Source organism: Coloeus monedula (assembly GCF_965178545.1).
Source record: "Coloeus monedula genome assembly, chromosome: 8".
In the NCBI taxonomy this organism is placed as follows: domain Eukaryota; kingdom Metazoa; phylum Chordata; class Aves; order Passeriformes; family Corvidae; genus Coloeus; species Coloeus monedula.
The window spans coordinates 27,957,921-27,975,911 of record NC_138788.1 but is presented as its reverse complement, the minus strand read 5'-3'; the positions used below and the strand labels follow the sequence as shown (position 1 = coordinate 27,975,911).

The 17,991-nt window shown below is 41.5% G+C and overlaps 1 protein-coding gene across 1 annotated transcript in view; it reads left to right on the top strand.

The window, feature by feature from the left end:
• LOC309575411 (VPS10 domain-containing receptor SorCS1-like) overlaps positions 1–14,953 on the top strand; it is a gene marked incomplete at both ends in the record, with an annotated part of 262,002 nt that extends 247,049 nt beyond the window's left edge. Inside the window, 5 exons of the mRNA XM_082285827.1 lie at positions 8,165–8,264; positions 11,548–11,653; positions 11,833–11,993; positions 13,446–13,564; positions 14,897–14,953. Of these exons, the coding sequence (XP_082141953.1) occupies positions 8,165–8,264; positions 11,548–11,653; positions 11,833–11,993; positions 13,446–13,564; positions 14,897–14,953 (543 nt within the window). The remainder of the gene's footprint in view (positions 1–8,164; positions 8,265–11,547; positions 11,654–11,832; positions 11,994–13,445; positions 13,565–14,896) is intronic.
• Between the last annotated feature and the right edge of the window lie 3,038 nt (positions 14,954–17,991).

Here is a 17,991-nt window from a genome sequence, read left to right as displayed (position 1 = left end):
CTTTCTCCCTCTGTTTATGCCTCTCTTTTTCTCTCCTGTAAAACCAGAGTCTTTGTGGCTGTGGAGAAAGGAAGCCCTGGCAGTGCTCTCATGGCCCTTTTTATGGACAAGAAATGTCATTTTCAGTGTAATTCCATCAACATTTCTGGCATCTTGCAGGGTCCAAATGGTAACCTTTGGAGGAGAGAGAAACTATTTGCAGCCAGCTCTTTCCTGTGGCAAAGTATCTTCCCTGCTCCCTCCAGGATGGCCAGAATGTTTTTCTTTCTGGTCTCTGGGTCCTGCATTCCCCTTCCTAGTAACTCTAGTAGAAAATGGTGTTGCTTTCAGTGAGAACTGTCCAAGGGCCACCAAAGTTGTCTCTGCCCTCTGCTCTGACACGTATTTTGATACTGCTCCTGTTTTGTCATCCATTTTGGCTGTGATCCTTCACTGTGCCTTTCCCAAAGTGTTTCAGAACTCTTTCAACAGCCTCTCCCCATGCTTGAAGTCACTGGTATGAGTTCTGGAAGCAGATGTTTTTGATGGCTGCTGCTTAAGTTGCTTCTGGGGTACTTCTGATGCATAGTGCTCTTTTCTGGTAGAAGTCTGTTTTGTGCTCATGGGCAAGGAACAAGCTGTTCAAAGGCACGCGTGTGAGTTTGCCGGTTCACAGGGGAACACCCAAAGGAGTTACAGTTCTGAATTATTTTTTCTAATTTAGAAGAGAAACTTCAAAGTATACCAGGAATAAAATGGGAATAGTTTTCACAAGTACTGCAATGGAATAAGGTTCCTTAAGGAAGCACTTTATTATAGAGATTCCTTTCTTCATCACCTGAGCTAGACCACTGTTCTGCCATGGGTAACAGTGAGGGGGGTATGTGGTTTCATGGACCTTCACATTTACCAGTTAATATCATTCATATTTAATAACCATGGGAGGCTTACATTTTGCTCTTTCCACTTGAGGTGGATTAAGCTGTTCTGTTTTTATCTGATACATACTCATTTGGCTTTGTAAACATACTTTTAGGTCTCTCTGTCCAGTCACTCTGTGGTCTCTAGGTACATAACTCCCGTTGACTTCAGAGGCACTTAGATGTCCACTGTCCCTTGAAAATCCAGGTCTTGGTTTCCCATTTGTCAAAGTCAGTAACACTCCTTTGCGCCCCTCATATTTTATGAGTCTGAACACAGTAGGCCATGAATTTTTGGATACAGTAGTAGTAGGACTGCAGTAGTACCTCACTTGACAAATGTACATTTCCATGCAGTTTTCCATTAGGGCAGTGCATTTGTGTCTCATGCTCTCTTTGAGACTGTGGTTAGATGCTAAATGTCATTTTCCACCTGACTTGATGTATCACTTTCATACAAGTGTCCCAAATTATTTTTCTTCCTGTATACATTGAATCAGTTATTGTCATATCTGTTTGCATTTAGAAATATGAACTCTTCATTCCTAGTATTTTCCATGGGAGACTAAAGTATCTTTGAAAAGTCTGACTGCTGTTGACAGCTGAAAAAAGCTGCTGCATGTGAGTCTGGGGAAGTTTTCTCCATGTGCAACATAGGACAATTCCACCTAATACATAACTACAAGAAAAGTGCTTGATCCACTCCACTTTAGTCAGTGCAAAGTTATTCTTCACTGTTTCCTGAAAAATCAAAAGGCCTTTTTATCCTGCAGAATCCCAAAACACATTCATAAAACCTTTTATGACCAAAGTATTGTGATTTTCCTTTTTTTTTTTTTTTAATTTGAGTCACTTGATTGCTCTGCTTCATTTAACAGTAGCTGAGAACAGACTACCAACCTGTTTAAAAATGTAGAAATAATTGGCAGTTGTCAAACACTGGTCTTTGATTTGCATGCTATGAGTGCAACAACACTGAAATATCCCAAATCTTGCAAAAACAGGCACACAGAATTGCCACTGGCCACTTGGCCTGGAATGCAGTTGTAACACCATCTTCATGGATGGACTTGGTGAATTTGATGGTTGCAGAATTCAGATCTGCCGCTTCAAAAGCACAAAATTCTTTCTCTTCAGTGAAAGGCAAATCTCTAATTAGTAACATTTCAAGAAAATGAGTTATTTTTAGCACAAATCCAGTTCAAAAGGAATGCTCAGTAGGAAAATATTCTACTTAAAATTCAGTAGAGGGCAGTTACAATTGCTCAGTTTATTTCAGTGTATGGTTTTACTCAATAGGAGAATTCTGAGGGGTTATCTTTTTATTTATGCATTTGACAAATTATCTTCTTTCCAGGTTGTTTGCTAGTGTCAAGCATAACAAATGCATCTTCTTTGAGGCAAATTAAATGGAAGCAGAAGGTACATGAGAATTCTGAAGTGATGTTTTCATATCAAGTAAAGGTTTCAGTGTTATCCTGAATTTCTGTTTAGTTCTACATTTGCGTGCTTTTCACTAGCCTATTCAAAATTACTGTAAAATAATGCAAAACAGGGGTAGGAGCAAACAGGTAATGGCATTTGAGGCCCTTAATCTTTTCTCTGAGAAGAGCTCTCAGCAACATAGCAGGATGGAGACTTTGGTAAACGGTAACATCAGCTGGTTGGTAGCCAGCTGTACTCAACACTTTGCAGCTGTGGCCAGTATCTGTATGCAGCCAAAAAGATAGGAAATGATATGGATGACTGAATATCAATTGGACAGTGATGAACTGCAGAGATCAAATACCTCATGTGAATTTAAAACCATTGTGAGTGACATTCAGGAAGCCTGTAGGCATATATCTCTCTTGGGATTCTTTCCTTAAAGCAGATTTAGTTTTACATCTGCTTCTTTGTAGCTGATGGAGCTTCTATCTTTATATTTTGGGGTTTTCTTTCACCCACCCTCCTAAGCTTTAGTGTTTCAGCACGTTTGCTTTCAGTACTTTTCTTTTCTCTGAATGTATTTCAGGTGTGTCCATCACTACAATATTTTTAGCAACAAGATTATGACAGCGAAAGCCTTCAAATCTTACAGAAAATTGTGACAATCAGTCCTGGAAATTAAATTCCAGGAAGAGGTTGATATATGGGGTAAATCATTTGATGTTTACTAGGAGAGGTTTTTTTAATATCTGTACCTTTGAATGATGATGAAGTCTTGCACTGGGTACTTAGGGGAGGTTGGGCCAGTATTAAGAAGTAAAGGCAGGTGAGGAGAGAATGGAATAATATGAGCCAAAAGACCTTGTACCAGGGGCTTTTTTTTCCTTAGCCAGCTTTTCCTGATAGCTGCTTGTGTGCTGTAGGAGAGGCTGTGTGTGTCTCTTAATACCTTTAACTCCTGCCACATGACTATCAGCCCTCTCTCCCTCTCATCTTTTGCTCAGTGTACAGAGCAGCCCTTGATTCTCAAGACTGTTTTTGGTTGCCTTTGTTCATCAAAAATGGATCCTGGCTTTTATGTGCAGGTTCTCTTTGGGTTCATATCTCCTGGTCCATTCTTGTCCCAGAGTAACCACAGAAATATCCTCTGCCTCATGCTCTCACAGTGTCCCTGGATCCTCAACAGCAGCTTGAATTTAGCATCTTTCATTAAAGATCTGAAGAAATTCCTGCTGGAGTCAGTAAGTCAATAAGACTGTGCTCTTTCCAGTGCTAAGGCAAACGAGCTTTAGAGGCCCCATGTGAAGTGTCCAAGTTTATCCAGAGCAAGTGGCACAGTTTAAAGAAATCCACATTGGCCCTGACTCCCGCTGCACTTTCCCAATGCTGGTTCAAGTTGCTTCCCCCCAAATCAATGTGCATAATTCTTTCCTTAGTTGTTTATTGATTTGCTCAATGAATTGAATAGAAGTGTAGCACTCATTAGTTGAGATCTTTACACAGTATCTATAAAATAATCAAGATTCTTAGCTAGTGCATACTGGCACAGTTGAATCACATTCAATTAATCTAAACTAATTTACACCAGGGGTTTCAAAAGTCAGTCGAGGCATGGGAAAATGCCCTTCTCAGTGATAATTCTGCTTTTTGGTGCACATGGTTCTTTTAAAGTCCTAAATCTGACAAAATGCTAAGAGAAGCCAAATTAATTTTTGTTTTGTTCCATTTTTAAATTGGAATCTCTTTTTTTTCCATTCACAAATTGTCTGTTATTATTATTCATTATGTGTCCTTTGATGAAAAATGATATATGAAGAATAGTTCCTATTACTGAATTATTTTTGCACATCATGCTTAATTCTGCAAATGAAGCAGATAAAGTCAATGAGGCTCAGTTAAAGACCAAAACTAATTCTGAAAGCTAATTATTTTCACAAGAGAGACTCTTGAAGACTATAAATTAGGAGGTTGCTATTCTAAGAAGTTTTGTCTTCAGCTGAGTTAGTTGCATCTCCAGGAGGGAGAGATGAAGAGGGAGAGGCCTGAGGCCAACCTCTTCCCTAGCTGAAGGTCTGGCTGCTCAACTGGAGTCGCATTGGTATTTTTGAAACAGGTCAAAGTACTTTGATGTTTCCTTTTCTGCTTTTTAAACCAAAATGCATCCATGGTATCACTTGAGTGCAGAAATAAAGGGAAGAACAAACCCCAAAATGTTTACCATTGAAATCTTTTTATTGAACTGAGATCAGCCATTTTGTGGAAATTTACTTCAAAGACACTTTATTGATATTGTAAACAAATTATACAAGTCAGAACCACTCCTAGATTAAAGTCTGATAACTGAGCTAGAAATAGACTTGATATAGTAAGAAAGGCAGGGGAACATCTTCTCCAATCTCAAAGCAAATGTCCTGACGGACCTTTCAGGTCCCGTTGGGACCATGTGAGGACCACAAACATTGCCAGGTACAGCTTTAGAGAGCAGTGTCCAATCCCAAAGTGAATTTGGCCCTTGAGGTTTATGTAAGCTGCTCACTGACCTCAAATACTGGCTTTTGTAAGCCATTATGTATGGTTTCTATTTCAGATAATTTTTAGGAGTACAGAAATGCATTTTCACTCTGTATGTCTGTTTTGAAAAGAATCTTGTTTTCCACATAAAGAAAAATGAAAATATTGTACCAAACAAGCAAACATTTTAAAAGCATGTCTGAATGCATCTGTTCTTCCCTCAGAAGTGTGTGTCAGGAATCTCCAGAGCTGCCCGAGGAAGGCAGATGTTTGATTCTCATTAGAACTTCTGGCACTTTTGAAGATCTTGGGCTGTTACTCACTTTTTTCACTTGTTCAGAGTCCACAAAGACTGAGGCAAAAAAAAAAAAAACAACCCAAAAAACTGTACACAAAAAGCCACTGAGAGAACATGTATTAATCGAGCCAAGGAAATATGCTTTATACTCTGAGCAGAATGAACCATTCTGCTGCCAGTTTTGACACTTTGTGTGTAGTCTCGGAACAGTTACGGCTGTTTCAAGCCTCTGCTGAGACACTGATGGTCTCAGGCACAAATGATTTTAGTCTGAGATGAATTTGTACAGGATGTCATACAATCAAGTCCTCATTCATAACCAAGTAAAAATGCAATGCAGTAATAATAAATTTCTGTTGTGACTCCTTCTTTCTCTCGTTCTTCCCTTTCCTTACTACTTACCCTTACTGCCTCTCTCCTTCTTGTTTTTCCTTTCCATGGGCCCTCCAGACAGGAATACTTGTTGATGTCTCTCTCACACACATCTTGCCTGCTGGGAGGCAGCCACAGCACCCCTCAGCTGCTGTTTTGCCTCTTCACTCAGTGCCACAGGAGCCCTCAGGCAGGCCAGGGGAGAGCTCACTGTCCTTTCAAGTCACTAGTGCCCAACCAAGTCTCTTGTACCTTCTCATGCTGACTTTCTCCAGATTCTCCCATTCTTCCATTTCTTGCCCAAATCCTTGAGGAAGCCATTCCCCAGTACTACACAGCAACATTTGCTAGCTGCAGACTCAGTTATGTATCACACTAACCCTCTGTTTGTATAGAAGGCATCATGTATGTTTTTTACATCTGCTGTTTCCCTGCCATTTTGTGCAGCTATCACAGTGCACTGAAGAGGAATGGTACAATGTGGTTGGCTATTTTCTTTAGTTTACTGTCTTGTATTTGCTTTTTTATTTCTCTTTTTTTTTTTTTTTTTTTTTTTTTTCCCAGAGGCTCAGCTGCCCAGCAGCATCAGAGCAGAAAGGAAAATTCCTACAGGGTTGTGGAAGAGAGCTGTTAAGTTTTGTTCAGGACTGGATACAGCCAGGATATTTTTCCCATTAGTTCCCTGAGCCATTAATGTACCTGGTTTACAGCATATCAGTCTGCATCTGTTGCTCCAGTTTTAGAGATGAGAAACTTTTTATAGTTGTCAATCTTGGTTATTAATATGCTCAAATCCTTTAAGAGGGCTATAATTTGCTTCCCAGGCATTCTTCATGTACTGCACATCTTTGTGTCACCATCCCTGCTGCTCTGAGCTCAACAGATGGCTCTTTGAATGCAGGTGGTATTTTTTCTTGCTATTGGAAGAAATATATTTACTGCTCATTCTGGCACCCATGAAATAAATTGTAACTTTAAAGAGATATATTTAAAAATATAAATAAAATGTCTATAAGAGTTATTGCCAAATTGATATTGGACCAAAGGCACCTATTCAAGTGATCAGCAGCCAGAAATTAAGTGTATGAGCCAAGAGTATTGAAAGAACCATTAAGAATGTTAAAAAAAAAAAAAAAAAAAGAGGCAGATAAATCTCATACTGTGATGAATGATAGCCAAGGAACATCTAATCATATCTGGGTAGAATTTACTGAAATAGCTCAACCAGACAAAAGTGAAGAACATGAAAAAGATGGTGTAAAATTATTGGAATGTTCTTTTTTTCTGACAATTTTACATTAATCTTTGAGAACGAATAAGGATTTATTTAAAACAAATTAAATTAAGTGGTGGGCACTAGAATACAATTCCTCTTGATCCTGCTATGGCTATAAAAACACATTTTCAGCAGCTGCATATTAAGGGCTATAGGGGATGTTGTGTTTACACTTTTCCAACCACCTCTCCCTAATAAGCCAGCCTGGAGAACTGTGACTGTTCAATTGGAAAATTGATCTCCGCTGTAAGAAAATGTTCAATACATGAAACATCAGGCAAATGAACATACAAAAGACACACAACAAACTATCAACACCATGTCCATAGGCTTCCATTCCTTGATTAATCTAGCTGGATTTTTTGTTTTTAATGGCAACATGCCTGGAACTTCTTGCATGTAATGAAGTGTGATGTGGAAAAAATGGATCTGTGCATATTGCAACGAACTGACTTAAAAAAAAAGGCATGTTTGCCAACAGATTGGACCACAGTTTGGCTTCTTTACTGTACAAATACAGTTTTAATGGGGTCTTATTTCAGCAAATGCTCATCTTTTCTGTTGTGTCCTGAAAGGAGGAGTAATCTGCTTCATTTCTGTTAGAGGTCTACTGATGTCATCAGAGTTATGGCAGGATAATCTGGTGATCTGAAAGCTCTATGGAATGTCTCCCCCATGGAAGAGAGTGGGTTATGCATGTAACCCATGAGAAGAGATGGAACATGCATTTTGTTTAAGCCACATTCTGTAGTCAGTAAACACTTCCAGATTTGAGCTGGTTCTGGTACATATTTAAGGATTAGGGAGCAGCTGTCTTGAAACTCAGAGCTGGATGAAATGAAATTTGCTTTTAGAACTTGAAAATTAACTGCAAGCTGTGTCAAGGATCTAAACCATTCATTTTTATTCAGGTATATCACATGTTATGAACATCCTCTAAGCTCATGGAACTGGCCACTCAACAAGCAAGAAGTTGTTTATTACGTGCAAATGTACATTAACAAATGAAATATTTCTTTTCCCTTGAACAGTGAATGAGTTCACTGATGTGCTGCTGCTGGCTGGTCCTGTGGACATTTTCACATGTGGGTGGAACATTCTTTTGGGGCTCAATTCCCTTTTGATGCTGGGCTACTCCCACAGAGGTGTGACAGGGCACCGTTTTGCTCAGTCAGTGCTAACCATGCACAAATAATTCTGTCCAAATTCCTTCATTGTAAGGTGATAGGAATCTGTGCTCGGAAAGGCTGCAAAAATCTTTGCTTTGCCTGCAGCTCCATTTCCTACCCACCTATTGGCAATCTAAACCAATGATCAAGAAACAAATGTGTTTCTTATTTCCTCTTTTTTTTGTTTGTTTGGTTTTTTTTTCCTTCCCAGATTTCAGAAACGCTGATCCAGAAACTGAACCAAAACCTGGTCCATTTTGAGTTGAAGCCAGGAGTTCGAATCCTTGTCCATGCTGCCCACTTAACAGCAGGTGAATATCCTCTTTCTGTGTATGCCTTCTGTGTTGCTCTGTAGCACAGCAAGCAATATATTGATGGTAGTAGTGTGCTAACAGCTGTATTTTAAACATTTCTTATTTTTATATCACAATAACAACCCAGTGTATGATCAGACCTTACAATATCTGCTCTACCTCCCCTTTCTATATCATGCCAAAAAGATATAGTGGCTTTTGCATCTACAGCTAATCCTTTTGTTTTCTTAGGTGCAAAAATTGACTGTTTTTTTGGAAATGTGGTATAAATAGCAGTGGAAGTGTGTATTTCTTGGTTAGCTCTGAAATATTCAACAGCTAAGCAGCACCAATGGCATTTTCAGCCTGGGTCACACAGTGCAAAAGTTACCTGCTAGCCTCGGATATGTTCAGATATTCTAGAGTCAACAAATATTCGAAGCAACTAAACACTGCTCAAAAGTTGTTCAGCAGTCTGAAAGACTAGAATCAATATACACATGCACAAAAATAAGATCAGGCAGTTTGGACTTTAACTAATCCTATCTCAAAATAAGTAATCTCCAGAGTACTGATACTTAATTACTTATGTCTCTGTCTGTTCTGCATGCTAAAACCTCATTTCACAGCACAGGTCCTATTTAACTATTACAAGAGATGGGGCAAACCCATCCACACTCTTAGGAGTTCATTGTCCCCAGGCACTGCTGATAATTCTGATCATTTGGTATCAGCTTCTTTTGATAACCTGCAATCTTAAACCCTCAGTTCATTTGTACCAGCAAACTGCTCTCCTAAAAGCTTTTTGTGGGATGAATGGATGGCCCAACCTGGTGTCAGTCCGTGTGCTGCCTTGTAAGCAGTAAGGCAGAAGAGACTATCAAGAAAGGGTGTAATGTAACTGCACTTAAATCCCCCCAAAAGAAAGGCCTGAGGTTTCCAATATTTCATTTTTCTAAGCAGAACTTTCTAATATCTGTCCGGGGAATATTGCTGTACGTTTCTGCCTTCCATTAGCTGTGGAACAGATGACCAGATGCTTATTTTTAGACAAGTTAGAACCAAAAGTATATAACGTGAGCTTCAAAAATGGAGTTATGTGCAATTGCTCATAATTTTTTCCAAAAATGCCCGTTTTTATTTGTATTTACACACAGACACCAAGAAAGAGTGCATTTTGTCCATGAGATATGCAAACACTCCTTTGTTCTGCAAGGTAGGCTTTGTTGTACTCTCTCAAAGCCACTGGTGAGTGATTGCTGTAACTGGACTCACAGTGTCCTATAGGAACACTGTAGGATTTTGTCTCTTGCAGAAACAGGATTCAGTATGAATGCAAAATGAGCTTGGATGGCCAAACTATGTATTTCCAAACCCAGAGAGCAGCCACTGTGAGGTCTTTGAGGGATTACGACTCCTTAACAAGCTGCAGAGGTGATGACTGTTCTCTGAGTAAAAGGCCCAATTTCATGATATCGAAACTTGTGAATCGTTTAAAATTTGACAAAAAGCGATGAGAGACTTATTTCTCTGCTGAAAGCTACTGTTTTGGTTGTTAAGAAATAAGAAGAACTGTCCTTTGGAAATCCAAGCTTTTATAAAAAATTAAGTAAAATGAAGCAGGGAAGCGTGGAATGCAGGACAGCACCAGAAGCAACCCTTAGAAAACACAGTCCCAGGGGATGCACATGCCCAAAGGTGCTGCTCTGGGCTATGTTATCCCTTCTTTTCCAGCCTTTTCACTGTTATTTTGTGTTGGATTCTGGCAGTTACAGGCTGTAGTTGGCTGAACCACAAAGCTCAGCATGTGTTTTTGGAAGTGTACACACATATATATGTACACCTACCTTTATGCTGCTGTGCCTCAGTGCACATGTATGTTCCACCCCTGTGTGTGCCTGGCCATGCACAGCAGCATTTTCTGCAGCAGAGGAGCTGCAGGGAGCAGCTGAAGTACAAGTGTCTGAAGTAGGCTGGAGAGGATATTCAAGCAGAACCTGTAGAAATGAGCCTCTGTGTGTGTGTGTTGTGTGTGAGCGTGTGCATTCCCTGGAGCACAGAAGAATGACAGGCATTGGCCTCAGCTCATTTCAGACTTCTGTCTTTTTTGTTCAGACCATACTGGAGGAAGGATTAATTTATAGCAATTATAGACAACAGATTGCAATTCATTCATCATGTTCATTCCTTCTTCTCATGAGATAAAAAACAAACCAATGTCCAGACAACAACTTCAGCTCTAAGGCAGAGGAAAATATGCCAATATTCCTCACAAAGCAGTTAAATAGCTGTTTATTACTAGGCTCTCAGTGCAGCATTAGAGCAAGAACATTGAGTGATGCTGAATCTGAATAGGCTGGAGAGCCACTTTGTCATCCCACAGAACTGCAGAGACCCACAAAACACAGACGGAGAGGGGACAGAGTGGAGATGTGTGAGGAATTCATAGTAATGGATTATTTCATTCTGCTGCCTGCTTGATGTGGGAAGGGGAAGGTTTCTCTCTTTGTAAATTTTGACTTTATCAGTCTGGCTGTGAAGCTGAAAACACGTGCATGTGATGTGTGTGCCTTTGTGTGTGTGCCTGTTTCCTTGTGTCTTCTGGCTCTGGTTTAGGAGGGGTCTGTTCAGTGCATGTGAAGAGATGCAAGAGGGGGAGGATGTGTTTGGCAGCAGTTCAAGTTAACTTTGACTGCCTTGCAGAGGAGGGCACTACCTGGGCCACATTCTGTGTGTGAGGATGTGTTTGGTCCCTGTAATGGAGCTCTGTGTCTGTCTGCAGTACAGTGAATTGGTGTCTGCATGAACAACTGACTCCTCTGCACCTACGTGTGAAACTGCTTGGATGCTCACTGCCTTCCTGTGTATGTGTGTGAGAGGAATGGAAACTCTGTTTAATACAATTCACTTTGTATTTCTGGGAAATCCATGCTTCTGTATGGGTTGGGTGGCCTTATTTTGGGAGGATTTACAGCAAAATGGTGAGCAAAACTCTGAGGAGAAATAGAGAGAGGCTCTTTGTCTAATTAAGATTGGTTTTGGTGTGTTTTGTTTTGTTTTCTTGAATCTGAAAGAAAAGTCTTTAAGGAGAAAGCTGTGGAATGTCCCATCAAGGGGTATGTTGGGGACCACAAGGGATCTGAACCTGGGTTTCTTCCCAGGTGGATTAGAAAGGGGGAGAAGCCCTGGAGATGTGTAGACATGCTACAAGTGCAGTAAGAGGGGAGAATGAACTGCATTTCTGGAGGGAGCAGCTTTCACTTCAGGCTGGGGCTGGCTTTTACCTTCTCCTCTCTTGCAGCTCCCCTGGTGGACCTCACTCCCAGTCATAGTGGTTCAGCCATGCTGATGCTCCTCTCTGTCGTTTTTGTGGGACTAGCTGTGTTTGTCATCTACAAGTTCAAAAGGTATGACCTTCCCTGAGCCATTTCCTTCTCTCCATTGCTGCCTTTCACTGAGGTGTTTGGGGTTTGTTTCACCGGGATTTTTTTTTTTTTTCTGAGTGAGTTGTTTTTTCATTTGTAAAAGCTGATACTACATCATCTGCCAGAGTACCACACAATGATGGTTTCTGTTAATGTTTTAGGAAGATTCCTGGCCTTAATATATATGCACAGATGCAGAATGAAAAAGATCAAGAGATGGTCAGTCCAGTCAGTCAGAGGGAAAGCATACCTAATGTCCCTCAAAGTGAGCTGATGAGCCCTGAGCAACTAGTAGATGAGAAGTTGGAAGTCCACCCCATAGGTAAATAACTTGCAGCATCCTGCAGCTGGTCAGACTCTGACTTGTAATTGGCTAACCTTTTTCTCAGCCTCCCCTCTTCCCATATTCCTGCACAATCCTCCTCCCATCCTCTTCTGCTGCAACATTAGTTTTGCTACAGGAAACCTTCTAACGCTTCCCTCTCCCTCACTGCCGTGTGATGAAAGGGAGGGGAACAACTTCAGGCTTTTTCTCTCTCCTAGTTGCTCTACGTAGATCCCTTCCCCTTCTCAAAAAAATCCTGCTGGCAATGTAATTTATTTTGCTGGGGCTGATATAGTTGTGGGGCTAAGCCCCATATCCAGAAGAACTTCAGCCACCCTCACCTGGAACATGGAGGTGAGCAGGTGATTCGGTAAGTAAAGACTAAAAGCTAAATATCTGTTGATGTTTTGACTGCTGGGATCTTTGTGCTGTGCCAGACCTTGTTGCCAGCAGCAATGCTAGTCTGGCTGATTCCCAAATAAACCAAGCAAAACCTGGGATCTCAGTACTGGACAGCTGGTTTTATCCTCAGGCCGACTTCTCCCACAGGTCTCTGTGTTTGAGCATTTCCAAAAGCAGGCTTTTCTAGGACCTAAAGTGAATAGATTTGGACAGTACATTCTGGTATCAGCCACACATTTGCTCATGCTTACGTTTTCTGTTACCCTGGCTACAATAGAAGTGTTGGGACAGAGCAGGGAGGTTTCAGTCTGGAGACATGTTCTAAAGCCAGGATTGCTTATGCATTGCTCAGCTTCACCCATGAGGTGACAATTCTGCAGGTCCAAACTGGAGGTACCCCTGCAAATAGGGACATACACCTATTTTAGAGGAATTTAGAGAAAAGGCTGCCCAGGGATATTGTGGAATGTCCTTCTCTGGAGATAGTCGAAACTCTCCTAGACACGATCCTGTGCAACCTGCTCTGGGTGAAATTGTTTTAGCAGGGGGGTTGGACTAGATATTCTCCAGAGGTCCCTTCCAGCCCCAACTATTCTGTGATTCTGTGACTTAGGCAGGAGTGAAGCACAGTTGCAACTGAGATTCCTTACTTGCACAGTTTCATCAGCTTAATCACACCTTAGATCTCACCTGAGGGTGTCCCCAAAATCTATTGGAGTGTCTGTTAAAGCAGGCTTGGAGTCACAGCTACTGTAGAGAGGGAACAAGGAAAAGGGCAATTAACGGGGGGAGTGTGATGTGCTAAGATTGGGGCCTGTGAAACAACCTGGGAGGAAAAAGAAGAAAGACTCTTGATGAAACTGATGTCTAAGCTGGAAGCTCCACTGCAGTCAGTGCTTATCTCTCCTAAACTGTTCACTAAGGAGATTTTTTTAGCTATTAAAAGCTTTTAAGCAGCTATTCATCAGCAGACCTGGACAGCCCTGCTTAGCAGAACACAGGACGGAGAGAGGGGACCAACCTTCCCATGTGGTATTCCCCATACAGAGCAACCTCAGGCCACAGTCCAGAACCCAAGGAAAGGAAATGCAACCAAGGTAGTCTGGACAGAGGACTTCCAAAAAGCTTGTGGATCACCAAGAGATTTCAAGCCAAGACCCAGAGCGGTGGGTCCTAAACTTTAACAATTATTTTTTACGTTTGGTGTTTTTGTTTTGGTTTGTTTTTTTTTTTTCCCCTAGAAACCTCCAAGGCAAAACTGCAGTAAGATGCTGAGAGAGAAACACCCAATTTCAAGTCAGGAACTCGCTTTCTATACTTGGGTGGGCTTGGGCTTTGAGCTTCCCCTTTCTAAAAGAATGCAGTGGTGGTGGTTCCAGGAGCAGGGAAAAACGTGTTTTCACAGGTCACTCAGACTGCAGTGGCAAGGGTCAGTCACTGCTAGCTCTATGCAAGGTACCTTCAAAGCTGCTCTTGCTGGTGGTGGAAACTTAAACCCTAGGAGGCTCCAGGATAAGAGAAGTGAAAAGAAAATTTTGGTGGCAGGTTTTCATTTGGTGCATCTATAGCAGTTCTGGCTTTCTGTAACAGCCGAATTCTCTACCTTTTTCAGATGTGCTACTGGACACTGCGTTGAACCAGAAATTGGCCTTTTACAACTCCTTGGTTCACACCTGTAACTGCACTAATGAGCACTAAAGTTAAATGTGTGAGATACACAGACTCAATTATGTATTAAAAGGAATCAGTCCTACAAACTTCTTCCTAAGAGTGTTTTTCTGTCCTGTCAGTGAGATGAATGAGAAAACTGAATCAGAGCTCATTGACAAAACGAAAAGGTCTGGACCTAGGTGTGAACAGAATAGAAAGTGCAAAGGCACTCTCCTATACAACCACCTCATCTGTTTCTGGAAATCAGCAATTTCTTTTTTAATGAGTTTTCTTTCTTTTGGGAAAACAAAGCAAGACTGTAATTGGGTGTTCCTCTTTTGTATGCATGTTCAGAAACCCTTTTTTTTTTTTCATCACCTTTGACTAACATTCAGGGATCCTGCCTTGGAGGAATCTGAATTAATGTCCCTGCATCATTTAATTTTCTCTCCAAACTCTAGCAGCAAAACTTCACATTCCTGTTTTCTGGATGTGAGTGATTTAGGCACTTCTTCTGCAAATGCAAAGGTTAAAGTTATTTATGAAATTTCCAACACCTTATCACTGCAAATGAGTTACACATTTCCTCTGAGGACCTCAACCCCTCCTTCCCTCCACCCCTCTGCTCCTGCCTTTCCCTCTACTGTTCAGCATGGGTGAATCATCTTCATTAGCAAAAGAACAGGACATCACCTTCAGTGTTTGAATGACAAGAAAATATTTCTGGAAAGAATGTGTCAGTCTGGAATAGCTGAATCCCAAAGGCTATCAATTTGATACCTGCAAGTGTCTTCCCTGACTAAATAATGCATGTTATTTACTGACTTTTATTTTGTTCTTTGCCACAGGAAGTATTTCCACAGCTGCTGAGCCCCAGAGCACAAAAGAAATCCCTACCTATGTAAATGGTTGAATTGAGGACACCAACATCTGTATCTAAAAAAGGAGAGCTCACTGCATTTGGACTTTTTAATTCTTCAGATGACAAAGGGTTTTTAGCTTTAAGCCTGTGCATGTGGACATTATACTGAGACCATAGTGGAACTGCATTGTACAGGTGTTCAATTTTAGTGGGGGGTGGGGGGAGAGGAACTGGTACCACTATTCACTCCTGCGGCCCTTCCCCTCACCCTTTCACTCTCTTTTTTCTGATCTGTCTCTAATTTGTAGAAATTCATAATGATATAGGCCAAGAATATGCATGGGGGGGTCTCTTCTTTAGGGAGAGGGGTGGGCTGGGATGTGGGGGGAGAAGGGCTGGGGCGGTGGGAGGTGGGAGGGAGTGTTTAGGGTTCTTGGCTTTAGGTTTAACTGCTCTTTTAGCACTTTGGGCTGCGGGAGGGGTAGCCGCCCCAGCAGATTTCCATAGGACACAAAAAAAGAATCACACTGGAGTTTAAAGGCACTGAAAATATTCTTGGTCAGTGTGGTTTATGTCTCTGTTTGGACTCTGCCCTTCATTCCTCTAGCTGCAGCTGCTGCCTGTGCCCCACACTGCGAGGAGGCTGAGTGTGAGGCTGGGTGATGCCAACTGCTAGGCCAAGCTCCTTCTTAGACACCTTCCTTAGCCTGCCCACACCAAGGCATCCCACTGGTAGAGCCATGGGGAGATAACGGTGCCTCCTAACCCTGAACAGACCAGAACAAGCATTCATTGCAGGCAGGAGGTTATTGTCAGCAAGAACTCACGCTGTACTTTGTATCAGCCTTACACCTTCAGTTCTGGCTGAGAGAAAGAGACACCCTCAGCTCCATGTAGTGCTGATGGCTGAATTTGTCTGGGGAAGTCCCAGGAGATCTCTGCCTTTTCAGAGTCACCCAAAGGCCTGTCAGTTTTTTGAAAGACACCCTGTCCATAGGATAGGGAGCAGGGAAAGGTCTGTGCACAGTTTTCCTGTGGCTTTCTTGGCACCCCCATTGGTTGCAGATCTGCAAGCCCTTCCACTGTGGGCAGAGAAGGGAGATTCTGGCCTGGGACTGTTGCCGTGCATTTTGAGCCTCAGCACTGCAGGACCACTCTTACACAAGATTTGATTTCTTACCAATAACTTAAGCTTGTATCTTACGCTGCAAGTGGAAATGAGGCTGTAGGACATGTTCACATAGACTGTGCAAGGGAACAGCAGAAAGCAGGATTAGCACACCTCGAACAAGTCCTCCAAAGACACTGGATATCTGTCTGAAGCCTAACCCATGGTCATTACAACTGTTGATTTCCAACCCAACTCAGGTAATTAAACCTAGCACCAGGACTTCGGTTTGGAGTGTAAAGAGAGAAATGCTGTAACCAATGTACACTTGCCTAACTATGTTAGGAGGAGGCAAGTAGAGGCCAGCTGATAATCAGTGAGGCACATGTAGGAGGCAGCCTGATTGCTGACATGGGTGGGTTTTGTGCAGTAGACATTGCACATGGCAACTTGAGTCAAAACCAGGAGAAAGCAGCATGGTCAGTGTGGCCCAGAGTCCCAGGGCAGGGATTTCGTGGTGGTGGGTTTGAATTTCTCAGTCACAAAGTGGGCACAAACCTAAATCAACACACTTGCTAGCAAAACAAAAATGATACCAAGGACATTAGGCCCATAGTAGTTAAAGGATTATCACAGTACAGAGTCCTCTGCCTCTTTCTGCAGTTTCTCTGAAGACAGGTAGAAACACAGCAGTTTGTATGGCTTTGCTATTGTGTTTGCAACTACAGCTTTAAGAAAGATGGGAAAGTTTTGGCTGCAACTGTATAATAGTCCCCACTGAAGTCCAACATTAGCCAACTTATTTTTATAGTAAGCCAATCAAAAAGTTTTCTTATAGTGTTGGAACTATTTCTAATTTTAAAATTATTTTTTGATGTACTTTTTCATCTTCTTTTTCCCTTTCGTTAAATACTATGTAGCGTAATGTATAATTGCTATGGTTTATTGCTTTTACAGTCATATTTATTAAACAGATTATGTCTCTAAATGAAGGCCCATGTTTTTGTTGCTCATTTTAGTCTCTGTCCCTGACTGGGATCACTAACAGTATTAAAAGAGTAGGTAGTTGATAACCTAAAAAAGATATGGATGTTAAGAAATGGGGGAAAATGCAGTTCCTAGAAGCAAGATGCCAATATAAAGGTAACTTTCTCAGTCCTCAAGTTTTTTTGGTTCCCAAACCAGCAATGATAGAGCTCTGAACAGTTCCCTGGAAATCCAGCTCCATTCCTTGTCCATGCTTATCCTTCCCCATGCACAGTCTCTGTTGAAGGTTCCTTTAAAATATCTTCTTTTGGCTCTGCTTCTGCCAGCACTGATGAAGGAAAGTCTGAATTATTAGCATTACTGATTCATTTACATGTGAATAAAATGAAGCTTAGGAAGTTTCTGTCAGCTTGCCATATCGCAGTGGATGCATATTGCTGAGAAAAAAAAGAAGAAAACAGAACTTCTCTGCTTTTCAAGTCAGGGTGCAACCACCAGATCATTCTACCTCTTGTAACAGGTTCAGTGCTCTGACTTTTTTTGTACCTCAGGATATGAATTTATATATGCACATAAGTATTCAAAGGTCTGGGGTTTGGGTGTCCTCAACAACCAAGGCTGTGGTATGACATGTTGCAAGTCCAGGAGTCATGAGTTTTCCATTGGAGGAGTGTGTAGTTTTCAATCCCGGGCAGATGCCAGTGTAATTAACAATTATTAGCCTAGAATGTGCAAGTGGACACTGCAGCCTTCTCCATTTAGGCTGGAATGGCTACAGTGCAGGTGACTCAGTGAGGTGTGTGAAGCCATAATCTGCTTTAATAGTTTAAGTACCCACCTGAATTAGCAGGCATCTGTTCTGGCCATAAACACTAAGTCTGGTTTGGCAAGCATCTCTCTGCAGCATTTTCAGATCATTCTCTTCAGCCAGTTGTGTGTCCTGAGGCAGAGACTGATTGTTATTTGTAGTTATTTTCTGGTTTAAC